Below are 27,557 nucleotides of genomic sequence, written 5' to 3' on the forward strand. Positions count from 1 at the left end.
TTGCCTCGAGGCAGCCCCAAGACTCTAGGCAAAATCGAAGTCCATATTGAGAACGGGTTGTCAGAACGTGAAGTGGCACGAGCTGTAGGAGTCTCTCGTGGAGTGATTCAGAATGTCATCAGACGGCTTCAAGATGGGAGCAGCAACGACTACAAAAGAAGACCAAGCCGAAGCAGAAAAACAACAACTCGAACTGACTGACATATTGAATTTGCTGCTTTTCGAGATCGCCAAGTCACTCTGCGAGAGCTTCAAGCGGACTTGACTGTCGTGACTGGCCAGCTTGTGTCACATTCCCTCATTAGTAGATGCCTGTCAAAGAAATGTCTCAATGCTTGATGACCTCATAAAGAACCGCTGCTTACCGATGGACATCGGCGAGTTTGACGACAGTGGGCGGCAAATCACAGAGACTGGGGAGAAGACAACTGGAATAAAGTTCTTTTTACTGATGAGTCAAAATTTAGCGTTGGAAATGTCAGCTGCACATACATCTGGTGCAGACAAGGAGAAGAACTTTCCCCAGAATGCTGTTTGCCTACCGTGCAGCATCCAGCTAGCGTCATGTTGTGGGGCTTCATGGCTTCTAGTGGAGTCAGTTCCATTCACAAAATTGGAGGGAAGCTAAACTCTACAGGCTACCAGGAAATCCTTGCCAACAAAAAGTTGCCTGACGCTTACATTTTGATCGGTGAAGATTTCATTCTACAACAAGACAACGCCCCCATCCACATTGCGTTTTCGATGGGAAAGTGCCTTTGTGCTAAAGACGTCACTGTTCTTGAGTGGCCATCTCGCTCTCCAAATGCCAATCCAATAGAACATCTGTGGCACTGGCTGAAAGTGAAGGTAAATCGTCTGCACCCGCGAACAGCAGCCGATCTCTAGGCGGCAATGCAAACAGCGTGGGCGTCAATTCCTGTTGATCTTGTACAGAATGTAGTTGACAGTCTTCTGTGTGGCGTAGAAGCCATAGGCAGAGCTAACGGTGGTTGGACGAAATACTAGATGGTAGTGTGTAAATATTAACGAGTTCTTGCTTGTAAACTGATTACACTAAACGCCACAAATTGTTTACTATGATGATAAAATATTCACGTTACAGCACATGCGCAGACAGGACTTAGGGAGATAGTGATGTTTTTCCTAACTTGGCGACTTTTCCTTTTTTTAGTCAAGGTGTGAAGGGGTTTGAATTAGACTCAGATAAACAGCAGATAATTTTGTAATGAAAAGATAACTTAGAAACTTCTTTGTGACTGATTAGGCTGTCAAAAACACCATGAAATGTGCAACAGGTAGGATGGATTTATATTTTTGCAAGAACACAGTAATGACACAGTCTACTGAGTCTAGTTCATGCAGAATTAGCTAATGCTGTGAGAAAGAGAACAAAAGTCAGTTCATGCGTTGAATTCGTGTTGACAAAAGTTGACGCAAGGTTTGACTTCACTGTACAGTACTGTAATGCATACGATGGCAGAAAGGGTCTGGCTACGCGAGACTAAAGTCTGACCTCTTCTAGCCGTTTGCAGTAGTTTTACTTCTGCACGAGATTCTTCCTTACCCTCATTTCTCCCATTCCTCAAATGCTTTGTCCTTTTTTTGCAGAGGTAGAGTGCTGCGATCTTGAAGTGTGGAGACAGGTTGATGGAAAATGGTGCTCTCAATTTCACTTCTCTACAACCCGGGCTTAAACTACAAACTCCTGTCCACTTAGTAGGATGTTTCATACTCAGTAGTAGTCACCCGGACTACTACAACTGTCTCTTGTTCTAGCTTGCGATCTTCAGAAATCGAAGCACACTTGCGTCTGATTCGCGCGAGTTGATGCATCCTGCAGCTATGCAATACCGAACCATTCTTTCTCAACAGATTCCTTTGTTTACAATACACGCCAGCGTGGAGTCTCCCCTTTGTGATGTGTACACTGCACCACACCCTTTGGCAGAACTTGAAGAACCGGAAGCAACTTTGACCTGCATTTCACAGCGAAGGACTAACTTAAAAATCTATAACTATTTTTCCTGTCATGTATGCAAATAGAGCTATTGATTTCCAACATAAGAGAATTTTTTATTTTTACGTTGCAGTTACACTTTAATCATGACATTCAAAATCGAAAACCAAAGGAAACAACATTTCATCGGCACGTTAGAAAATAGAATGCAAGCATTTGGCTTAGTACACATATACTGTTTTGTGACAATCACTTGAACAAAATTTATAATGAACTGTAATTGGAAACATAGTCAGATAGAGGAGGCACTGTGCTCCCTATAAGGGAAATTCTGATGAGATGTGTTTTTATTGCATGCAGATGCAACAGTGTTAACAGCTGCTATGTCACGATTATGTGTGGCTTGATAACCCCATGGTACATCATGCCTACGCATATTTTAAAATTGTAATTTTATGTTAGCCTAGTCAATAGTTCAGAGGGTGAAATTGATTACACATGTATACACTAGCTTGGCTCCTGTTTGTGCACACCAGCAATTACAGACTTGGACAAAATTATAGGGACACCTGGCATTTTTGTGTCTAGTCTACCTTTGGCACTGAATTTTTCTTTACCAAAACCAAATGTTTTTCGAATTTCTTTTTTCATTGATTGCGCCACTGTTAGTATGTAACATAGCTCGTGTTCAAGACTGCAGCTGTACTTACTACCTACTGCGCATCTAGTTTGCTTTGAAGAAGGAAGACAGCCATTCCTACTTTTCTTGTCTTTGTACACGTTCATCGCTCTTGGATGCTCATTCTTGGCATACAATCTAAGAATGCTCTATAGTAGAGAGTGAAAGCAATTTTGTGGGTCCTCTTATCAACATTATGAAAAAAAGGCGAATCATCTGTTTTTGTGCATTGATTTCGCGCATGTCATCACAATTTCAATTGTTTTGCCATTTTAATCAATAAACAAACTTCAACGTATTCAAAAATCATACAACACTAATTAATTACAAAAAAATCCTGCTAAGACAAAAACTAAAAAAGTTATAGCAACAAAAGAACATTGACATGCCACTTCGGTCCACGTTTTACGTAGCAAAATCTCAAACTGCTACCGCAAAAATGTCAGCTGCACTAAACCGCTGCCCTTGAGACCGCCAAACTTAGGCGATAAGTTAGCCTGAATGTTCAGCTGCACGCAGTTGCAGAGTCTTGTTTGTGCGATATTTCACGAGTTGCAACGATACCTCGAGGCAAACAGTTGAGTCCAAAAACGCAAGGGAAAATTGAAGCCCTTCACTCAGTTGGCCATTTTGTGCGTCAGATCGCAGCTTTTGTTCGCCGCTCCAGGAATTCGGTTCATCAGTGCCTGCAACGACTTTCCCATGGCAGCAGCGATTATGAAAAACAATCTGGACGTGGGAAGGCAACGACAATCCGGGAAGATCATCGACTGAAGAGAATGGCACTGCAGAACCAACGAGCACCATCACGACTGCTCTCGTATCAGCTGGCTGATGAAACTGGCAAGCAGGTGTCAAGTAGAACAGTCTGTCGTCGTCTCAGTGAGACAGGAGTGAACGCTCGGAGGCCTAGAAAAAACCACTGCTAACAGAAGACCATCGGCGTTTGCGACTGGGATGGGCAACCACTCACACACAATGGACTTTGGATGACTGGAAATCTGTTCTTTTTACAGATGAGTCAAAAGTCAGCATAGGAAACGATGGTGCTCTGTACGTTTGGCGTCGCAAAGGTGAGGAATTTCTCCCTGAATGTTGTGACCGTACGGTTGAGCACGCGGCTAGTGTGATGGTGTGGGGATCGATGTGTTGGCATGGTGTGGGGTCTCTGGTGAAACTGGAAGGTCGTTTGGACAGAACGGCGTACCAACAGGTTCTGGAAGAGCACATGCTTACAGATGCAGTGGCACTGATAGGAGACGACTTTGTCTTTCAGCAGGACAACGCGCCAATCCACACGTCTTGGTCAACAAGACAATGGCTACGCCAGCATGACATCACACTGTTGGACTGGCCGCCAAAATCGCCTGATGCGAATTCAATCGAGAACTTGTGGCATGAACTCAAAACTGCTGCCAACCGTTGCGAACCGAGAACTGCAGCTGAGCTCTGGAATGCTCTACAAGAGGCGTAGCAGCAGATTCCAGCCGAGCGTGTCCGGAACTTGGCAGAAAGTGTTCCGCGACGTCTGGACGCAATCAGGAGGGCGAGAGGCGAGAACGCTCGGTACTGAGGAACTGGTGATGAGCTTCAATTTTCCTTCGCGTTGTTAAAACCGGCTTTTTTAAAAGCCACTAAACAAAATCAGAAAGAGTCTAACTTACGACGCCTACGCAGTCATGACGTCATACACTTTTAGGTCTCGTTTTCCACAATGTGAAACGTAAAGAAAACAATGTAGGGTCTGCAGTATTCTCAAGAAACCTTAGTCTCGCGTAGTCAGACCCCTTTCCGCCGCGGCCTCCCCGGCGAAATGGGGTCTGGTGTACGGCCTTTGATGTCGCTGTGTGCCGCGTAGCCAGAAATCGGCTATCTAAAGACCGGATTTAGTTTCTTAAACGCTTCACTAAAGATGAGACTGGTATGCACGCAATGCAATCCTATCTCAATAGCTTCTCTTGTTTCGTAGAGAACAACTCGAAGACTACAGCTAGAGTCGTTGCTGTTTGTAAAATCTGCATGTCTACAGCAGCGATTAAACGATTTGGTCTCTTCCTGGTTGCTACTGTATGTGTTCACCAAAACAATGCACAAAAATGATTACCCAAACACAGAAAGACGACTCATCTTGTTTCGATGACGTCATGCAACTCCAAGCCCTTCCAGATATCTCTCACTCCGGACTGTATGCGGTCGCTTTAGACGTCAAAAAACAGCAAACGGCACTGAGTACGTTCGCATCCATCCAGTACGTTCGCATTCAGTCTCCGTTGTGACACGAGCGCACAACGCTAGATCGTACGACGTCGATCATGGCTGCATGAAATCGAAGCCTGTCGACGTCAACGTCCCCGCGGCCGCGTTTAATCGCTGCTGTAGACATGCAGATTTCACAAACAGCAACGACTCTAGCTGTAGTCTTCGAGTTGTTCTCTACGAAACAAGAGAAGCTATTGAGATAGGATTGCATTGCGTGCATACCAGTCTCGTCTTTAGTGAAGCGTTTAAGAAACTAAATCCGGTCCTTAGATAGCCGATTTCTGGCTACGCGGCACACAGCGACATCAAAGGCCGTACACCAGACCCCATTTCGCCGGGGAGGCCGCGGCAGAAAGGGGTCTGGCTACGCGAGACTAAAGAAACCTAACAATCAATGCAGTAACTAGTAAGTTCTTAGCAATATTGATAGTTGGTAAATTGTGACCTAATTATTGTGTTACTACATACCCACAGCGGGGTGTCCCTATAATTTTGTCCAAGTCTGTAGCTGCCTGCATCCTCCGTTTAGTGGACATTCCGGCCATATCTTTGTTTCCCACTAAATACCCCCAGTTCACAATATTGATGCCGATCTTGATGTCATTGTCAACGTCTGACACTGATGTCAACATAAATATTGTGAACATGCCAGCATCAACGAAGGTGTCAATGCCATGACCGTGACATTGATGGTGGAATAGAACTTGGACTAGAACCAAGTTCTATTCCAGCATTGAGTAACTGGAAGTGCTGAATATCAACCACAACCATGTGGTCGTTTTCGACTTATCAAAGGCCATATCCCGGATCAGGAAGACATATCTAGGGTTAACAACAGAAGAATCACTTGCAAAATGTGCACCTGCATGATTGCAATAGTGACTCTTGTACTAGATTTAAGAAACACGAACAATTTCACGCAGGTTGTGCAAAAGTTGGTGGAATTGCTTTTGGTGCCGGTGTCTTTGAAAATACTCTTTACCCATGTTTGTTTTTATTGCTATGATGCAGTAAAGAAGTTACACTAGATTGGACTTTTTCACAAGGTGATGGAGGGTGTGATCATCAGCCCAAAATTCCATTTCTGTGTGCCATTGCTTTATCAATACATGTCTAGTTGAATAATTCTCTTATCCTGGCTTTCATCAAGGATCAGTCTTACACAAGGAGTTTAACATACACGTCTGTTTAGTCGGGCGTTGATTGACGTGGATCACTGTTGTTGCTTTGCATGAAGCCATGACTCGTCTAGAGTAGATTCTAGGTACTTCCCAGACAAGAGGTGTGCTTTCAGGGTCACTGGAAGGGCATCCGGGACTAGAATCAGAGACAGTCTATCCGGGACTGCAAATCAACACTTGTGTGTATGTTTGGAGCGAGGCTATCATCCCACGTTATTTTATAAGAACCTACATTTGTGGCTATTGTCACCTTTAGTAAGTAATATAGTATTGACTTTCAGTAGTATGGAGTTCTCAAACATTCTTTAACTGTAACACTTTGGACTCCTATCTACAGTTTCGGAGCATGGTGCACTCTTACTGGACCATGGTGCAGTACCACGCTGCCACGTTGCAGTGAGAACCAACCGTGGTGCTTCTTCTAGCTTGTGTTTCAACACATGGGCCACCATCAATCATATCTTTTGCTCGTTGTGCACTCACGAGTCTCTCCATATGCCCTCTTTGTCCAATCCTTGCCTGCATATTGGCTATTGTTTTATCTAGTGTCACTCTACTCTCTCTACCTTCTTGCCCAGTATCTCTATCTGAATCTGCAGCATTTATTTATTGAATTTCATCATCAGGTACTGGCACATCATTCTTCATCATTACTACCGAGTACATTAACTTAAGTACCATGGTGTTTACAATGAGAAAATGGATCATGAAGAAATGGCATCTTGTATATGCCTCCATTGCCCACTAAAAATTTGAGTTTTCTCTAATCAGCGGATGTCTTCGGTAGACACTTAGCTTTCTGGTGTATCGATCCAAAAACAATTTACTATTTATCTTTTTTGTCTTTGTGTACTTGTGTGAAGTGAATCAATCAACTTCTTGCTGTGTCAGACACCAATCAAACCCTATCAATTGTGTTTTAGACATTATGAACGGGACAACAGTGTGGTAAGCAATTAAGGCTGGTTTACGGTAACTACCTCAAGCCGAACACCAGCTCAGTGTTGGTGTCAGTGTTTGACACTCAAACTTATTGATTTACAATAACTTTGTGCAAAATTCAATTTGCAATGTGACAAGTGTCAGGCATTGGAGGCTGCTACTAATGCTCGTGAAAAGAGCAGTTGTGCATAGAATTTCAAAATACATGAACGAACTTGACCCGCAATAATTTGTGTTGTTTACAACATATATGAACAACTGATACAATGGTTTGTATATTGCAGTCACCTCTCCAAAATGCCTTTTTTGCATGCTAGTTTTTGCAGCAAGCTACTTTGTTCAAAACAACTGACTTGTCGAAGACGAGAGAAGTCCCTTACGGCGTTAGGTTATAAGAGCTTCCTTAGCTAGACTATGTGATCACAAGTAGATCACATGAGTGAAAATGACATGATTGGTAGAATATTATCGGTCTACTTCCAGTCAACACTGGGTTGATGCTACAATATGCTGGCAACAGCGTAGCATCCCATGTCAACATTTTCACATTTTAACGCTCAACGGATGGAGGTACTGCAAGCCAGCCTTAGTGTGCGGTCAGTTTAGAATTGATCTAGAACTACTATTTACACATAGTTTTAACTTGTAGTTTGCTGTGACTGTGATTCCGCTGACTTGAACTGTCATGGATAATATTTTCAAATTTTAGTGTTTTGTATGTAGAAGGTTGTGTCTAATATATGATTTTTGTCAGTCAGTCAGTTTTAAATCAAGTAGTCAGTCAGCATATAAGCTATTGACAGTTTTAGTAAGGTAAGTATAACAGATACAGTGTTCTTGTTGTGATTTGACGACCATGTTGTAGTTATTGAATTAACTAATATACTACAGAATGATGAATTCAGCAAAAACAATCAGATCAGACCACAGGAAGTGAAACTGTTATTAAGAAAAGGTCAGTGAGGCATCCTATTGCTAACATGGTTTGTGGATCAGATAAGTTTTTGTTGGGTTAGGTCAAAGTGAAAAAATTGAAGTAACTGTTAAACGAGCAGCAGACTATCCAGTTGATCTGTATTACTTAATGGATGTGTCTAACTCTATGAAGGATGATTTGGAGAAATTGAAAGGCCTTGCCAAGAATCTAAGTATGACACTTTGATGTTGATTTGTACTGTCATGATTATTACAAGTTTCATCTGCATATCTTCACGGTACATAGCTGCAACACTTGGCAACCTTACTAATGACTATCAAGTTGGGTTTGGAAAGTTTGTAGACAAAGTAACACTGCCGTTTGTTGACACATATGGACCTCGGTGAGATAAGAGGTTGTAGTGGCAGTTACTGAATGTGAGTTTTGTTATTTGTTCGTATAGACTGGATGATCCTTGCAATGATAACTGTGAACCAGCATTTTCATTTATAAATTCACTGCCTTTGAACAGTGATGAAGCTGTCTTTGAGGTAATGTGAATTACATATCGTGACACATTTGCTACTGTGGTTGATTTACTTTTCTGCATGTTGTGTGAATTGCATAGAAAGGTTGTTTACTTTGTGTGATGTGTTTGCCTTTGTTATGTAGGAAGGAATATTGAAAGAGAAGACTTCAGGGAATCTCGATCGTCCTGAAGGACTACTTGATGCTCTAATGCAGACTTCTGTATGTACAGAGGTGAGTGTTTCAAGTTGTTTTATTCTTGTTATAGCACCCATTTTTGTTCTTTTTATTGTATCTAGTGTACTAATCACTCTGATGTATGTAAATAAATGATGTTCATTTGGTTTAGGAGCTGGTCACAGTGCATTGGGTTTGCATTTGTGTGTGTTTGCATCTCTTATGGTTTTACCAGACATTGCTTGCCAGACTCTTAACACAAACACTACTGTTTTACCACAAGCAAACATGGCACTGCACAGGCATCTGCTGTTTAATTAAGTGTGTTTAGATCAACTTGCTTTGCATCAACATCTGTTTTGAGCCAATCAATCTTAAGTAGAGATATATAAGTGCAAGGTGAAAGTCATGTTGTGGAGTGTGTAGAGGTATCTCCATCTGCACTGTGTGAGCTGTGGTGAGACACGTATGCAGTGTGACCGCAGCTCGTATGTTCACAAATGCAGACGATGCAACCAGGTACTTTTGAAGTTAATCTTTACAGTCACACTCTGGAGATGCTCTGCTAGGCTACTGGCTCCGTCTTTGTTGGCTAATGGAAAATCCATACTGACCAAGTTGGGTATTTGGGTGCTATCTCAGAGCAAACCCAACAGATATACATTAATTAAGAACGTTTTATGACTTAAACTGACGGGGCTGTTTCAAGAATTTTGTCTGCCAAGTGTAGATTTTTGGCATGCAGTCAGATCACATGAGCCTTACTGATGCAATCACTTTCCCAGAATTGGTCTCTCTATTGTTTCCATTGCTCCAAGCATGGTGGAAACCGTCGTGCTACTTTTAGATCATCTAGAGACTGACCTTTTTGTGCCATCTCCGTCCGGCAACATTAGAATTGGAGTTTTGAGAGATCCTTTTGGCATTGAAGGCAATGGATGCTGTTGTCGATCGGCTTCTAACAGTTTACGAGGTATTAATCTCTACGCAGGAGCACTTTCACGAATACTTTCACAAACACCATCAATCACCGGACCTTGCTATTTTGGTTGTGCAATACACTGCACACTGACACTGCGCAGTTCTCTGGAGTGTGCCTTTACATATTAAGAAATGATATCAAGAATGCTCTGTAGTACAGTATGTTCTTTATATAGCACTGCTTTTTTGAATATGGGTGGTTGCTGTCCTTGCATACTGTGGGTTAACCAGACCAGAAATGTAGCTACAATGTGCAACACTATGTATCTTGGGTATCTTTCTTGATCTTTTGACATTTGAATACACAACAAAATGAGAAGCAGCTGAACTTCCAACTTCTAAACAACTTGAATGCAAGTTGTAATGTGAAAAACTGTTGCTTATTTTAGTATGATTATGTTGTCATTATACTAAGCTTACACAACAAGAGGGTGAAGGCAGAAATTTGAGGTACATGTGAGTGTGTGGATCAAGTATTACAGTAGTATCTGCAGAGCACTGCACACTTCAATGGTGACCAAGGACAGTATTGAAGATGTATTGTACTAGTTAAAAAGGCAAAACATTGTTGGGACGAGCCTCAGTGAGAACAGACAGATCTGAGACACAGTGATTTGTCATCGTGGAGAACATGCACGTATAGGTATATCACTAACATAAATTTGTTTGGAGTTTGGAGTTCCAGCCTGATTGCATTCTCGTAGTAGTCCCGTGGCGTGCAGCAGTCAGTTGTGAACATCTTCCTCTCTTGATGTGTTAGCTAAGAACAATGTATGTAGAAATTTGAAGTAGACACAAACCGATTCATACATCTCCGCAATGCAGAGCGCAAACCACTTTGTGGTGCATATGCTCATATCGTTAGTAGATACTCTAGCAAAGAAATTTACCTGTAAATTTGTCCGCTTCATATCAAGCTGAGTATTTCATTCACAGCTTCAGATGTGGATGCACGCGTTGGACATCACAGAGAACATGGATAGAGTGCTGACGTAAATTTCTTTGTAAAAGCAACGTGTTCTCACATTTAGTTGCATTTTTGGGGCATATTCGTTTGGGACTCTTTTCTGGAAAAGGATAGGTTGGATAGAGTGGAAAGAGACAGGGCACATTTACCAATTGAACAGAGCCTTTTTAAAATGAGATAGATGAGGCGGTAACAGAGCTATGCGCATGCGTAGCATCCTTTCTAAATAGAAATCGCAAAACTATTGACTAGAGAACGTAAACAATGACAAGATAGTAGATATATTGTACATTAGCTGCATTGCCATGCCAGGAGGCCGTTCATTCAGTCATGCAGCTGGTACCCTTTAGCTACGTGTGATACATGGCAATGTTGTACACTTCTGTTGTGACTTCCGTTCTTGAGTGGATTTTGCTGATATCAAAGAATTTGACAATGAAGAAGATTCCTAGATTGATGGAACTTGGCTCTCTTTTGTGGACCAGGGAGGACCACAAGCCTCACATTTGTCGAGCAAATAGTTCCACTGTATTATGATTAGGATTTTCAGAGGCATTTTTGTTTAAGTAGATCTAGGTTTGGTGTTTTGGTACACAAGGCTAGCACTTGGAATGAGCTAGCTATAGATAGAAGTCGTGGAGGCAGATTTACAATACCAGTAGCAAAGCAATTACTGATAATGTTATGGTACTTGGGAACTCAGGAGACGTTTCGTCAGCTTTCTAATCAGTTTGGTGTTTCTGAGTCACAGCGCATGGTGTCATACGGAAAATTTGTAGATGTGTATCATTTTATCTGCGACACACTGCAATCTAATGGCCTCGTGGATCCCAAATTGATAGAATACGACGAGGGTTCGAAACCAAAGGATTTCCAGATGTTTTGGGAGCTATAGACGGCAGCCACATACCCATTAAACCACCCAGTCAGGATAGAGATTGCTATATAAATAGTTAGAAATTCCCATCTCTCATACTGCAGGCTATTTGTGATCCTAATATTTCATGTGGCTGGCCGGGAAGTGTCCACGATGCACGAGTTTCAAGAAATCCCTATCTGTTTGCTTGGATACAATCCAATCCAGTATACATGTTTACCATGCAAGGAACCCACATACTAGGTGACGCAGCATATCCTCTCAACACATGGCTTTTGACACAATACAAAGACTATGGCCACATGCAACAGCATGATAGAAATTATAATTGCTGGCACTCTGCAACTAGAATGGTAATCGAAAGAGCGTTTTCGTTGCTAAAAGGAAGACAGAGGAGGATGAAATACGTTGATGTCACAAAAGTTAAAGAGATCCTGACGATGATTATTGCCTGTTGCATTGTTCTCGCTACAGCATGCCACGCTCCAGTAGGAGTACGCCACGCTCAGAAACAGTAAGTAGTTATGAGTCCAAAGTTTTACAGCTGAGGAATGTCTAAGAATTTCTTATTACAGTACTGAAACACAATACTATATTTCTTAGTAAAGGTGACATTAGCCACAAATCCAAGCTATTACAAAAGAACGCGGGATAATAACATCGCTGCAGATGTGTACAGTACTGTAATTGTGTTGATTGCAGTCCCTGATGCCCTTCCCGTGACACGGAAGCACGCCTCTTGTCTGATAAGTATAGCACCTAGAATCTACTCTAGACTAGTCATGGCTTCTTGCGAAGCAACAACAGAGGTCCATGCACGTCAATCAACGCTGACTAAAACAGACTTTCTGTAGTCGTCCATGGAACTTGCGCATGCGCAACCTATGAACATCACTAAGAAGGGCTTAGTAGCGTTGATTTCCTTGCCAGGGCACTTGAACATATGTTACACGCAATAGCTATGACAACGCAAAATATACCTGAAGCTCGTAACAAACGTCGCGTTCTGATTGTGAGTGCTGCAAAGTCGATATTTCGTGATGAAAGCGAGCCAAATTAATTTGCTTTTGCCATAATTCTGCTTGAAGGTGTTGGTGTTCCAGCTACGGTAAGAAGAGATATATCACATCTGCCATTGCGAGGGCTTTCATGCAACGTCACTTCTAAATGCACTTTTTACGTTTGCTTGTGTAATTCAGGAGCATAATTCTTTGCTTAACTGTAGGCAGGAAAATAGGTTTTTCAACCACGAGACGTGTCAAGAATTCTTGTCGCCTTGTTCGTACACCTAAACTGCTTCCTGTAACATAAATAGGGTACATAGCAGGAGCTTAATTGTGATTGGCTGCCTGGTTATTGTTTGTTAACAATTGCCTGCAACAATTGTTGTTGAACGTAAGTAGGGTAGCAGGTTCAAATCCATTCTACAAATCTTTTTTCTTAGATGTTTCTTTTTTCTATCACCAAAATAATATAGGTCGGCTTAAGCTAGGTTTACAATATGACGCTGGCGACGCTAGAGGACGCTAGCGACGACGCTCAGGCAGGCGTCATAGTGTAAACACTTGCACATCGCGTCACGAGCGTCCTGGGCGTTGTCAGCGTCACCGACACTAGAGTTGATTCAAGTTCAACTCTAGCATCCAAACCGGAGGTGTTCTAGCGTCTACCGGAAGCATGTGCCTTTTGTTGACAAATCAGAGATCAAATCCGGAAGTGAAATAACCGGAAGTAAACTATGGAAGAGAACCCTACTGAAAGTGTATACGTGTAGGTATGGCTGCTTGCGGCAGATCAAGTCAAGGTAGCTTAGAGATGAGAGGTGCAAGAAAATGCTTGGAAAAACGTATCGAAAAACCGAGCTCCCAGCAGCAGGCTGCCAAATAATGTGGAAGCGTCTCCGCGACAACTTGGTGAGGGAGAAACTCAGAAAATGAAAACCAAATCACAGACTTTTGTATACGATTATCATGAGCATGCGCATAGAGGCTCGTCGCTGATGCTCATCAAATTATACTGTAAATGGTGCAGCATCAGCGTCAGCATTTTGACACCTACTCGGCATCTTTGCGCAAGCGTCCTTGCGAGCGTCGCGGGCGTTATCAGCGTCATATTGTAAGCCTAGCTTTTCTACGTTGTTTCCCAAAGTTTTAGCTGTAGCTATGCCGTAGTCAACGAGTTATGCGTGACGAAAAAGAAGAAGAACGAAGACAAAATCCGGCGAAAAGTCTGAAATTGACGAGCGATTTTCCCTCTGAAGACAAGCTGAGATCAATTCACTAGCCAAGCATAGTTGAACTTGTAAGGTTTTCCATCTGTCATTTTCAACATATTTAGCATATTCTAATGTGATGTCTGAAGGTCTAAAATGTGACCACGCCCACACAACCTGGTAGCACCCTGTGATTAGGCGAACATTAGCGCAAGCACGTTCACACTGCTAACTATGATTAGTAAGAATGTAATTAGCCTCAGCAGTTTTCATTTGTCATATCTGGCAAGAATTCGCGTGAATTGTCTTGACTAGTCCATTGCTCTAGGTTTTGAAGAGGGAAATCTCTAGTTTGCTTTCTCTGGCAGCTCTTTTAGGGATGGCAGGAAGTTGTCACATGTACAGGCACATACGTAGTATACATCTGCCTACGTAGTATACATCGTCATGTTGTTGCTGCTGCATTTGTACGTTTTTACATACAACACCATATCAGAAACATCAGTGGCATGCTCTTCTTGTATACTACCTCACGTGCCAAAGTCACATGCAACCACTTAACGCCAATAATGTGGTTGTAATACTACTCTTTACGGCATTAGAAGGACATTACACTAATCATGATTAGGACTGGTGTGAACGAGTGGCATTAGTGCACTAACGCCAAACTAATCATGATTAGGCCCGGTGTGAACACACTCTTAGTTTGTGACACTAATTCAATCTACTTGGGACAAAGCCGATGACAGCAGATGAGTCGCTACTTTCACAATTTATGTTTTAATCAAGCTTTTCTCCCAAAACCCTACTTGTTTAACCAGTGAGTGTAATAGTAAATGCTCGTTAGCATTGTGTTAGGCGAGCGATGGTGTTCTTTCTTTTACTTATTTGCGTAACAATGGTTGCGTTACGTAGCAATAATTTCTGTCAAACAAACGCGGGAACTCAGAAAACAGACTTTCAGTTGTAGGCTCAAGCCAGTCACTCCCCACCCGTCATTCCCCGGATTTTCACTCTGCGAAGATTGATAATCTGGGGAATGACGAAGGTGGGGAGAGACTGGCTCGAGTCCGTCTATTTCAGTTGCTCTTCTTCTAGTTTTTTCTATCATTCTTCATTCACACTTCAGTTGTCTCACTCGTTAATATTTTCATTTCTTTTGTCACGTATCAGTCTCCTTTGCTTTTTAGACGCGTACGGGAGCAAAATCGAGAGTCGTTTCACTCTTCTCGTTAAGAAATTATAATACAGTCGACCCCTCGAAAGGGACCCATGGTTTAATTTTTAGCGCGTATGTTGCAGAGTCAAAATTGCATTTATCTGGCATTGTCATTATGTCGATATATATATATATAGACCTTATTCACGTCAGGGACTTTTACTCGGTTTTCCATGTGACTGCTTGGCAAACACGTTCGAGTGCATGTCTGTCAGCTGCATATAAATGTCATAGGGATTGACTTCCACATATTTTAATGGTATGGATGTAAAAAAGATGTGTGTAAACTGGATCTGATTGGCGTGCAAGTCCATTTGACTTGACCCGTACGTTTTGGGGGCATTCGATGTCGGAGAAGAAGTGCCTGATGTCGCTTATTCGGACATTTATCATTATCTTATAGAAACTCCTAGTCCCTTTACACGTGAAAGTCTTAAAACCTACAAGACTACTTGTACCTAGTCCTCTTCTTGCACGCGTTCCACGTGTTTTAGCACGTGCTTTTTGTTCTACCTGATAGGAGGACTAACATCTTCTGTTCTCGTGGTAGGTTATAATTGTGTTGATTGGTCAAGACTGTAACGCGAGGCGAAAACATTTTCTTACAAATGTATGTGTTGGATCCTAAAAAAATGAAGTGAGAGAGTAGCACTCACAATTAGATGGATACTAGCGATTGTTGTCGTCACCCAAGGTGCAAGCTCACTAGTGTTGTCTGCTGTGGACATCCTGACAATAACGTCTTCTCCAGCCAGAATTGACAGAGATGTCTCTAGTTGCTCAGTACTAAGTGAATGGTAGCCAATAGACGGCAGTAGTGCGTATAGGGTGCAGCAGCATTTGCTACCGAAATAAATGGTCACATGACATAATATGTTACCACTCCCTAGTGAACAAATAGTACATGCTAAAACACGTGGAGCGGACGCGAGGAGAGGACTGGGTATGAGTCTACAAGAGTCTTGAATCGTACAAGTATTAGACAGCTGGTCGGGTCAGTGATTTGTCGATAAATTGCGCTGGCACAAAACAAGATAAATTTGTCATCAGATGTAAAGTTTGGCCTTCACAATCAGTTTCGTTGCCTCCACTTCTGCTATGCCATGGGTTGCTGTTGAAAGTCAGGAATTGTTATCTAAATGCCTCCTTCACTAGATCAGCTGTGTTGCTGGCTCTAGGGCGGTCTTGAGAAGATCATTTTACGGCGAGCGTACGCTTTCAAATTTTTTTCATAACACCTTTTAACAGGGCTGGCAGTGTGGGACAAGATAGATGGGACATAGTCTGGTGAAAGCGGGTCATCCGACATTTTTCCTGACATGAAATGAAGAGAGCCTAGCCGACTGTATACTCACTTGGAGACCACTCTTTTCGATTGACTGCCGTAATCCATGGACACCGACGATCTAGCTCGGCAGAATAACGGTAAAAACTTAGCAAAGTGCCTTTCTCCCATCTGTCATTGCAGTGAACTGTGTAACAACCTTTTACCATTGCCACTCAATGTGGCGTGTAACCAAGGTAACATCACAGTCACATGACCAATGTCCCGGACATGAATAAGGTCTATACAGTATATATATATATATATATATATATATATATATATATATATATATATATATATATATTCTTAGGGCGGATATGTGTTATCTGTGTATCTGTATTACATACAATAAAATATGTTAGTATATATATATATATATATATATATATATATATATATATATATATATATATATAAATCGACCTCAATAGACATGACAAGAGAAAGGCTCACTTTGCTCGCCAAAAAGGTTTGATCACTATTAGGGATAATCATCTTGTTGATATTGGAAACCACTATTTGTTAGTTTCTAAATTTTTATCAGTGCCTGCATTAAACACTTAAGCTGACATGATTTCACCGTTATTGCCAGTGCTCATGCACAGCTGGCAATAGTGTGCTAGGAACAAAGTCTGTCTGGTTTAATGAACTGCTGCATGTTTCTGTAGCCAGAATAGAGACCGTTGTTTCATGGAGAAATCTTTCCAGAGATAACCCACCAAATAGAACTTTTTGTCATTTCTACAAGCAAAAGCTGAGACAGCTTGATGTTTGTAGAACTGTCTGTGTCTTACCTTACTTAACGTACTTGAAGTTAAGTAAGGTAAGACAGGTTGTTAATCTGAAGTACATAGGAAGGACAGATGGATCTTGTAGATACACATTTGGTTATAAAAAATTATAGTGTAATGGTATTATGGTTCATCTGGTTGTTTGCATTCATTGTCTTCTCCAATAATTTTGATGAAATTTGTAAATCAGCAAATAGTATCTTTATGTGAAGGCACGGTTGAGCATTAGGTTAATTTTTGGTTTGTCTTGTTGACTAAATTTTGGCAAATGCTTAGATTATGTAAATCAGTGACAACATCTGAGCACACTGTTTATTAAATAAAGTCTTGGATGTTTCTTCTGGTGCTTGACCTTGAATCAGTTTTATCTGATATTGTCATACTGAGATGTTGTAAGCAATGTGTTTTAATTAATGTCAGGCAATAAGATGGAGACGGGATGCATGGCATTTGGTTGTCATGGCAACAGATGATCAATATCACACTGCGGGTGATGGAAAGGTAATGCTGTTACCGTGTGAACATTTCAAAGACTACTAATCAAATGTTGTGCAGTTGGGTGGCATTTATACTCCTAATGATGGCAAATGCCATCTTGACCACAATAACAGAGGTGGCAAATACACCAATGCTACAGAATGGGTATAGGTTCAGACTTTCTTATTGAAATGTTTGCTCGAGTTAATAAGCAATGTGATTTTGATAGGATTATCCCTCTGTCAGTCAAATGAGGAAGGTGCTGTTTGATAATAAAATTATTCCAATGTTTGCCGTAGTAAATGATGTTCAACCTTTGTATCAGGTTGGAAATGTTATCTGTATAAAATAGTAATGAGATACTTAACAGGTGTATTTTAGGCACTGAGAAATGCTTTATTGCCTGTAAGGGGCTTCATTGGTGAACTGGATAAGGACTCTAGCAACATTCTCGAATTAATCAGGAGAGGCTATGAGGAAATAGCCAGTGAGGTGTTTTTGACAGCAGCTAATATACCTGATGCAGTGCGAGCTGATATCAAAGTGGTTAAATGTGTGGGGTGAGGCATTCAATATTTGTAGTTACGATGACATTGTTGGCTACAGTTTGCATAACAAACTTCACTTCGTACCTTGTCATTCTTATGGGTTTAGTTAAGTGCATGTGACGGCCTTTGTAAGCTGCAATCAGATTGTATGTGGTTGTGAGATGCTAAAGTACAAGAAAATTGAATGTAGTTAAATGTAAGTTAACAGATTGCTAAGGTAGATCTGTTTGTATATTGGTAATGTGTCAACTTGATGTTGGTGAGGCTTTAATAGGAGTTAGTCAGGTGTTGTAGTTTTTTTAGTGGTTTGTTGTCAATATTCATCCAGTATCAGTTCTAGCACTCAGACTGGGAGGATTTGATTCATAAAATCGCCTTAGTTTCATTTGATGACAATTAGCAAATGGATCACACCTGAATGCTTACTGTAGAAGAGATATAATGCACTTGCGACACGATGTCAATGGTGTCAATGGAAATACACAAAACAGTTTCTACATAATTTAGAATGAAGTAACACAATTGCCACATTGCTAGTAATGAATACAGTGTTTCCTCGCTTATTCGACCCTAGTTATCCAGCCCTTGCATATCCAACATTTGGCGTCCTGTGGATATGTCGTCATATTGGCTAGCACAAGCATTGTGACCATACTTAATTTCCACGCTTAGACAAATTGGAACTTGCAAACAAGAGTGCTCACAGTGGCAAACAGCTGTTACTGACTATTCGGAAGAGTCAAGTTGTTTTCAGTCTTTAGATTCAGATATGATATCTCTTTCTATGTGCTGTCAGTCCCATTGTGAGCACTGCCGTTTATATTTTCCGGGGGGGGAGGGGAGGAAGAACGTCAGACGTCTACTTTCAAACCTGGTTTGTTTCCCCATCGCATGGTCTGGATGCCAAGGTTTATTTATGACTCTGAGGCTTCACACATTCATTCTATTACCGTATTTGACTTTTTTGGGTACCTGTTGCACACAGGGAGTCGAATATACGAGAATACGCTGTAATGGGATAAATGTTTCATGTGTAGTTTGTAGTAATTGTTTGAAATTTGAATAGAGTTTGCTCTATTGTTTTAGTTGTTGTATAAACGGGAATTTATTATACAGTATATGTTTACTTTTTCTTTCTGATGATGGCTGTGTGAGGTTTTGTGACTTAGATTCAAGTTGCTCTGCTGCTTGGTCACATGAGTTGGAATGGTGTCAGTATGAGTACCACAATGTTTAGTGGTTCATTGTGCTTCAAATGTATTTTCTATTGCTTTTAGTGTGTGCATGAAGTTCTCTGACAAGAGATTGTATTGACTGGGTTGCATTTTTAGCCGTGGTTAAGCCAACGAGTAATGTCTTGCTGATGATTGCATCTGGGATGGCTTGTGAACTTGTCAGTTGTACCAAAATCACATAACACAACCAAACGATAGATAGGAAACATTGAGGAAATGTTATCCTTTTTATGTTTGGAACCATCCGAATTGAAGTTGGCTTTCTGAGCATATTGATCATGTCTTGGTGCACATGCACAGTGAAGATATACAGTAGTCGGATGGTGTGTGTGTGTGTGTGTGTGTGTGTGTGCATGTGTGTATGTAATTGCTGTATTTAGTTAACAGTAAACTTTCTTTACAAAAAGGCTTCATGTCCGAAGTGATACTGTCCTGGATTCAGTTTTGCAGATTAGCAAGAGAAAGCTTCGTTCTTGAGTTCCTTCTTACGTAACATCTTACGAATGATAATACATGTGCACAAACAAGGCTCAATATGTATACTGTAGAACTAAGTAGTTTGCAAGTCATGCATGCTATTTTGATTCATAATTTTGGTTGGATATGTTAACTATTTTACTGTGCTGTTTGTGCTCAATAGAAGTAAGGAAATTTGTTTTGAATATTTTTAGTAAGAATGCAACGGCAGTAGAGTCTTCAGATTCTCATGGTTGCACAGGAATAAAGGAATCTGAAAAGGTATAATTAAACTTGCATTGCTTGGTACCAGAATGTAATTTGCTGTGTTTATTAGGCAGTCTTTGAAGTTACCTTAGAGCTGCTGGAGTGTGTTTCTGATTCGCTTAAGTAGCTACTTACTTACTGTTCCTTTTTTCGTTTTTTCATACTTTTGGTTGTATATAGTGTTTATATTGATGCTGGGGCGTTTGGACGAACACAAGTTACCATCGAACCACTCTGTAGCTGTTCATGTGAAGTGCCAGCAAGCACAGTACTAAACTATACCTTCAATGAGAGAGAGAAGATTAGGTTTATTGTGCATTTTGCCAGGAAGAAAATTCTGATAAATGTAGTGGACATGGCAAGCTTCAATGTGGTATTTGCATATGTTATGGAAACCGGTACTATAATGATGAATGTCTACTGGTTTATTGTCAAATTAACTTGTAAAACTTGTAGTGCTGGGGAGATTTGTGACAAGGAGTGTGACCCTACAGATAATGCTGCTACTATTGGGTGTAAGCCAACTAATTCTACAGCAGCAACGCCTGGATGCTCAGGTCATGGTCGATGTGTGTGTGATGAGTGTATATGTGATGTAGATGATAAGGTGAGTACCGGAGCTGGTTACAGGTGTGTGATTTGTATTACAGCGGGCTTTGTGTGCTTAGGGTCGTCCTTTGTATGCTGGAAAGTATTGCCAGTGTCCACAGCTATATTGCGCTCGTGATAAACAAGGAAAAGAATGTGGAGGTAGGTAGCACTGGTTTATTGACATATTTTCAACTGCCTAGAGTCATTTTTATAGGCGAAGAGCAAGGAGTGTGTGTGTGTGATCGACCTGACTGTAAATGTGAATGTCAATGTAAGAGTGGCTGGAAAAATACAATCTTCAATCCAACATGCGAATGTTCTACTGATACATCAGGTTGCATGGAGAGTGTAAGTACTGTACTCATACTTTTATTGTACGGAATAGTTGAGATGAGCTATTCAGCTCACACTACAGACAGCCAAGCCAAGATAGACTTTTTTAAGCAAATCTCATACCTTTTAGCACTGTGGGAAACTATCAGTTGGACTTTCAGTCAGTGGAGTTTAGTGTCATGCTGTATACATAGTTGTTGTACTTAGGGTGAGCTCTGCTCAAAACATGGGACATGTGACTGTGATGGGCAGTGTGAGTGCAACGAAGGGTTTTACGGGATATACTGTCAGACATGTGTGGTGAGCATTTTCAATATTTACTTTACAATACGGTTTCTTGAGGTAGTCAATGTGAATTTCTGTAGAGTTGCCCGGATGTTTGTCGATTAGATGGGCTGGAAGAATGTGTTGCTTGTTCTAAGTCACAAGGTGGCTGTGTAAACTCTAACTGCTCATCATTCATTTTACATGAGACGCTAAGAAGTGAACCGAAGGATGACTATAGAATTATCTCTACAGGTTGCTCTGTTTTTATGAATGATGCATACTTGAAAATATTGTTGTTATGTGGTTAGAGGGACCTGAGAATACAGTAAGGTGTGAATTGAAGAATGCAGACAACTGCATTTACGTATTCTATATCACTGAGCGAGAAATAGATGGAGCAAGGATAGTTGAGGCACTTGCTGATGGTCTTGAAGGTAAGACTGAGGATACCTTGCAACATTCAGTGAGTGTTGTGTCATATGCTATGCTTTTTTAGATTGTCCGACACCAGTTGACGTTGTTCCCATTGTTGCTGGCATAGTGGGTGGGATATTTGCAATTGGATTAGCTCTTCTGTTTATCTGGTGGATACTTATGCAGATTGCAGTATGACTTTTCTATTAATTAAACTAAACGAGCATGTGCTGCCAGATAGTAGTTATGAATCATCTTGACAGGCGTTCCGGGAATACAAGGCATTTGTTAAAGAACAAGCGAATGCTAGTTGGAACCAGGTTGAGTAATTCCAAATTTGTGGTATTTGTTTGAAAGAAGGTTGTATTCATAGACAACAAGTCCGCTGTATGAGCCTCCAAGTCAGAAGTATTTGAATCCAACTTACAAGGGAAAGTCGCAGAAATCACAAAACTAAATTAAATTTTAGAATTATAGGTAAATGTGTTCAGATCAGTAGTTTTAGTTGCTTATCATAGGCTTAGAGGACTGCGTTTCTGAGTCAAGATGCATGAAACGAGTTTCTTGTATTGTGGTAGTCAGACCTTATGTCTTTTCTTTAGTGCAGCTTGTTTCCAAACGGAATAGTCACAATATAGCATCAATAATTATGGATACTGTACTTCACTGTATAAATGATGCACATTGGATGATAGTAGAACGTACAATCCATCATGTGACGTTAGTCGTTTCAATAGGTTGTACAGAGTACTGTAATTACAATAGCCTAATTAGGGTAGATCAATAATGCTAGACTGATCACGAAGGTAGCATGATGACTTCCTGTGAGTCAGAGACAGTGCAGAACAAGAAGTGACAGGCCTAATCATCCTGGTACGTATGAAACTGAAAAGGGATCAGACTTCAACTTTGCTCATCTGCTCTTGTGGAAGCCACAGAAAGCTCAGCCTTTGCGCAGTGTTCAGTCATCATATCCCGTTGCACGTCAAGACATTACAGACAGTGAGAACAGATATCGTAAAACAACACAAGAGTAGACAGAGAAAATAACACAGACAGAGTGGTAACTAGTCTACGCAGACAGTGTCTCGTCATCCGTTCCACAGAGTAGAACGTCGGCTAAGGAAAAAACAACGGCAACGACTGCGAGAGACGGGTGCAAACAAACTTCACATCCCGAACAGGCCTAGTAATGCCCGCTTCAGACTTAAACTAATGAGAACGAGCAAAATTTGATCACAGAAGGATACGGGAATTGATTGTAACGTGCGCGCGTTGGTACGTTTGTGACGTCATAGTTTCTATATTTGTCTAAAGCCCGTGTCATAGCAGAAAATAAGTGCTAATCGTATTACTCTAGCGCGACAAATTCTTGATGGCTTCTGTGAAGGCACAAGGAGACGCCGTTGCTAGTCGTATCCTTGCAAAACAAAACATCAATCGGACAGAGGAAGAACTGGACTCTCTGATTCCGTGGCTGAGACAAAGAAGCAAGCTGTTTTCAAAAGAACGGGACGGTTAGTATCGCTTGTCATAGTCGTATACCTAGTGATCGCGTACAGCATGCTGCTAGCAAAAAACGCGTGCAAATACGACAAGTGCTCTCTAGGTATCTCTACCTCTAGTAGCTGACGTTTTCTTCTAGTTCCAGACGAAGCAATCAAAGATGTACTAGAAGATAGCCACGTTGCCCGTTACCTATCGCAAGAGGTGATATTCAGAGCGGGTGAAGAAAGCCGTTGGTGCGAACTCTCAGCAGCGTATCATAACGTGTTTGTATATTTACCCGTGGTTGTATGTTGCGGCTCTGTTTCAGTTTCTACGTTATTATCTGCGGCTCTGTATCTATTGTAACCGATAAGAGCGTCGATTCAGGACTCTCGAAGACTGCCAGTACAGATACTGTAACTAGTAGTAGAATCAACGTTCACCTTCGACCCGAAGCAGACAGCGACTTGACAGTTCTAGGACCCGGCAAAACGTTTGGAGAAGTGTCACTGACACCGACAACTACTGCGATGAGGTCTGCCACTGCCGTCGCTAATACTTCAGCTGATGTGCTTGTCGTTAGTCGGCCTCTCTTCCACCGCTCAATTGAACGCTGCCAAAAAGCAGACGCAAAAGAGAAGAATCAGTTTGTCAACAGCACGTCCATGTTCGCCGGTTGGTCTCAACAGAATCGCGGTCTTCTCGTAGCAGCACTGCAACACAGTACTGGCAAACATCTGGAAATGTTGTTCAGACAAGGTACGGAGGCGTCTCGAGTGTACTTTATTCGTTCGGGATTTGTTACGTTGTCCGTGACACACAGCAAGGATGGCGATAACAGTGAGTCTGCTCTGAGAAGACGATACCAAAACGATCTCGAGCACCAGGACGGTAACACGAGTGACAAAAAACTTCAAGAAATCTGCATAATAGGACCAAGGGATGCACTAGGAGACGTCGAAGTTGTGTATGATCTTCCGCATTACATGTGTACTGCAACCTGTTTGACAAATGTAGATGCCTATTGTCTAGACAAGAGCACGTTTCGTTTTCTGTTCAAACAGAAGAATCCTGAGACTTGGCTTAAAGTCAACATTCTTGTCAATTACAAATTAATCAGTAGAGGTCCCAATCTCAAAGATTTTCCTATTTTTGTCTCACTCTTGACAAGAGCCAATAGGGCGGTGGAACTTGCAGAACACAAGCAGAAACGACGACAGCAGCAACAACAACAGCAGCAAACGAAGAGGAGAACTAGACTACGGGAAGCAGCAGTAAACAAACACAAAGCTCTGGTCACCAAACGACTCGGAAAGATCGCTTCGGCACAAACTGCCAGCGAAGCAAAACAAATATCCAGCAATCAGAATGTTAGACTTGATGCAGATGATACCGACACGATGTTTTCAAACGTCGCTCAATATGAGACAATAAACGACAAAGCCGAGGAGGAACCAACCAAGGAAAACAAGCAAACAGCGCTTACTGATGACTCACCGACAGGTGTTGCAAACGTCGAATCGATTGGAAGAAGAATTCCGATGCAGATTCTGTTGGCCGAGCCCGAAGGGAGACGCTGGAATACTTGCTTCAGAGCAGCCGTCGACATGTCCAATGCTCTTCACAACATGTCACGAAATGAAACAGTGAAGCGATTGCTCGGTCGCCTAAAGCAAATCAAACCGGTTGTTGTAACGAAAACGACCATCTGCAATAAACGTACACGCTTTCGTCGTGCAAGTAATCCTCCCCCAACGGCATTATTCAGTAGTCGCACTACTCTTCCACTAGTAGTAGGAAACCGACAGCTTGAAGACAGTAAGTTTATTCGACAGGGATGTCTCACTCCAATACGAGGTTATGTACAAGAAAGAGCAAACCAAGGAACTTCACTGCTCAAGACTCGTCTGTAAGACTTGCTTGCAGTTTACCTTTTTAATGAAAAAATAATGACAGAAGTCAACCTTATCAATTAATTAATTAAATGATAAAATACCTCCACGAAGTCTCTCTTCTCCTCTTCTCTTCTCTCCTCTTCTCTCCTTTCCTCTCCTCTCCTCTCCCTCTCTTTACTAGTATTATAAATATATCAACTTTAAGTTTCTCTCGTTTTTCATGGTCTTGCTATCCTTCGTATTTTAGCAAGTACATGCATGGGATTTATTACTTATTAAATTCAACAGTAATAAATGTTTTGCTGCAGGCGTCCTAGTATTCATCCCAAATTACAACTTGTCGTACAGCGAATGAATACTCGTCAGCACACAAGACAAACACAAACAGCACCAGCGTATGCGTTCATCAAAGGAACGTGCTGAAGCATTTATTGATATCGCTCAAGTCAGTTAACCGATATATGTACCGTTACCGTATTTAAGCGTATATAGATTTAAAAGACGTCGATGTTGCTTTAGCTAAGAATTGTGAGGTAATAGCTGTCATTGCGCAAGAATGACAGTGCATGCTCGCTTGTTTGGTGGATCTACATTGCTTTCTTTGTTGTGCACATCTGCGTCACACGTGCAACACCGGTTCGCATGCATGATGTTAGCTTGTACGTTAATACCAAACTTGATCTACACCGTATTTGAACATGTGTGTTGGGGTCAGCTTTTGCAAGAGCTGTATTAGTCAGCGCCTCCCCGTGGTGACCCCCGGGCAACAGTGTTTTCACTTTGCGAACACTGGCTAAAGCTGACTAGAGTCTTGGAGTCTTTTGATCTTGAATACAGGATGTCGAATGATGGCATCATTCATTCATGTCAATGCTTCCTCTGCGAAGGTAGTGCAATCCTCTCAGGGCGAGATATCGAATGATGCACATAGAGCAAGTCAGATACGTAGAAATTGTGCATGGTATATGGCATCTTGGAATCTGACAGCGCTAGGTGATGTTGACGGACTTATTGAGATTGCCAGACGTTTCAGTTGTGATGTGGTGTCGTTAATGAAAGAAAGATAGACCAAGTTATAAGTGAACAGGACAGATACCAAGTGAATGTGGCAGCATTGCAGGAGATCGACCACATGGTTTGGCGTTGATGCGTATAGAATTGGAGGTAGTGTTGTGTGAACAGCTGGCAGGGATGTTCCTGACGCAGGGCAAAAAGGCAAAGAGGAGAGGAGGCTGCCATAGTCTTGTCTGGAGAAGCTATACATGCGTGGAAGGCGAGTGTATGGTAATTAGTAAAGAGTTATTGATATTGAACACTGACAGTAGAGTAGAAAGTGTGTGAACACAACATCAGTAGTGCTGTATACAATAGAGTAACACATACGATACAGCGGGTACGTGGTAGTCACTGGAAGGCTTGAGCTCGAGGTTTGGTTATTGCTGCTCTGGAGATTGGCTGTGGACGACTGCATGTACTATCTTGCTATGCTCTTACATTCATTGCAAGTAGGGGAGATAAACGATCTTCAAGCTGCTGTCTCATTTGTTCCATCAAATGAGTGCTTTGTGATTATAATGCTTGCGTGGGTTCAAGAGGTGTTGATGATGACTGGTGGTATGAGAGAGGTCCTCACGGATATGGTAAGATTAATGAAGCTGGAAAAGAGTTGCTGTCTTGCTATCTATAAATGATGTTACGGTTTGCAACACCTGGTTTATTAGAAGAGAAATTCACAAGCGAATCTGGTATCACCCAAAGTCGTTGAAATGGCATTGCATTGACTATGTGATTATGAGGAAGGGTCATACGAGGAAGTGCCTAGATGTATCTGTGATGCGTGGTGCGGATTGCAACACTGATCATAGACTGTTGAGAGCTAAAGTGGTGGTGGTGGTTGGGAAGAAAAAGTCATTCAGTAGGGATGCTGCAGGAACAGCTGTGAGAAGATGGGATGTGTCAAAATTGAAGGGCAAATGTGTTGATGAGAGGGGCAGAGAGACATGTATGGGTAGTTTTGTGAAGAGTGTTAACCAGAGGTTACAGGAAGAGTGGGATGAGACGAAGTGTGTACAAGAGAAGTGGGATACACTGAAGACGGTGTTGTGTGACAGGGCTAAAACTGACCTTGGATAGGAAACTACCAGATTGGTTTAGAGAAAGTGAGAAAAATCTAAAACTATTCTTAGAGAGAAGTAGGCTATATGCGTTGTGGCTTAGCACTGGAAAAGAGATCTATAAGAAGAAACACAGAATTGCAAGGACAGCAAGGCGAGCAGTGAGAACAGTTAAGGATGCCTGATTCCAACGTAAATCTTTGGAAGCAGAAAGAGGGAGCACGGTGGTAAGCTTGTATGGAAATGTATTCGTGACATTCAAAGAGGAAGAGAAGGTGTGGTGCCAATGAGATTGGCCGTGGTAAAAGATGATAATGATAATCTATGTAACACTACTGAGTCTCAGCATGATCGATGGAGCAGACATTTTAACAACATTCTCAACGTACAGAGTCAGAATGAGTATGATATGGAAGAACTCAAAGACAACTGAAAAAAGAGTAACACAAAAAAGAG

The 27,557-nt window shown here is 41.6% G+C and overlaps 2 protein-coding genes across 2 annotated transcripts; both read left to right on the plus strand.

Moving 5' to 3' along the window:
* Positions 1-579: 579 nt before the first annotated feature.
* Positions 580-22,265, plus strand: LOC134185990 (integrin beta-1-A-like). The gene is made up of 26 exons (XM_062653890.1): positions 580-849; positions 1,268-1,298; positions 1,366-1,441; positions 6,943-7,027; positions 7,913-7,976; positions 8,038-8,169; positions 8,244-8,340; positions 8,401-8,488; positions 8,610-8,699; positions 17,437-17,517; positions 17,572-17,658; positions 17,723-17,818; positions 17,875-18,053; positions 19,948-20,014; positions 20,070-20,122; positions 20,180-20,267; positions 20,327-20,397; positions 20,456-20,606; positions 20,668-20,749; positions 20,805-20,938; positions 21,131-21,223; positions 21,289-21,442; positions 21,499-21,624; positions 21,687-21,796; positions 21,868-21,924; positions 21,978-22,265. The coding sequence occupies exons 1-26, from the start codon at positions 580-582 to the stop codon at positions 22,059-22,061; spliced, it is 2,646 nt and encodes an 881-aa protein (XP_062509874.1). The 3' UTR covers positions 22,062-22,265.
* A 459-nt stretch (positions 22,266-22,724) lies between these two features.
* On the plus strand, positions 22,725-25,598 carry LOC134185763 (uncharacterized). The gene is made up of 5 exons (XM_062653632.1): positions 22,725-22,882; positions 22,965-23,121; positions 23,250-23,346; positions 23,421-25,001; positions 25,296-25,598. Exons 2-5 carry the CDS (start codon positions 22,980-22,982, stop codon positions 25,408-25,410), a joined length of 1,935 nt encoding a protein of 644 aa, XP_062509616.1. The 5' UTR covers positions 22,725-22,882; positions 22,965-22,979; the 3' UTR covers positions 25,411-25,598.
* Positions 25,599-27,557: the final 1,959 nt, after the last annotated feature.

Source organism: Corticium candelabrum, chromosome 10 (genome assembly GCF_963422355.1).
Source record: "Corticium candelabrum chromosome 10, ooCorCand1.1, whole genome shotgun sequence".
Taxonomy (NCBI): domain Eukaryota; kingdom Metazoa; phylum Porifera; class Homoscleromorpha; order Homosclerophorida; family Plakinidae; genus Corticium; species Corticium candelabrum.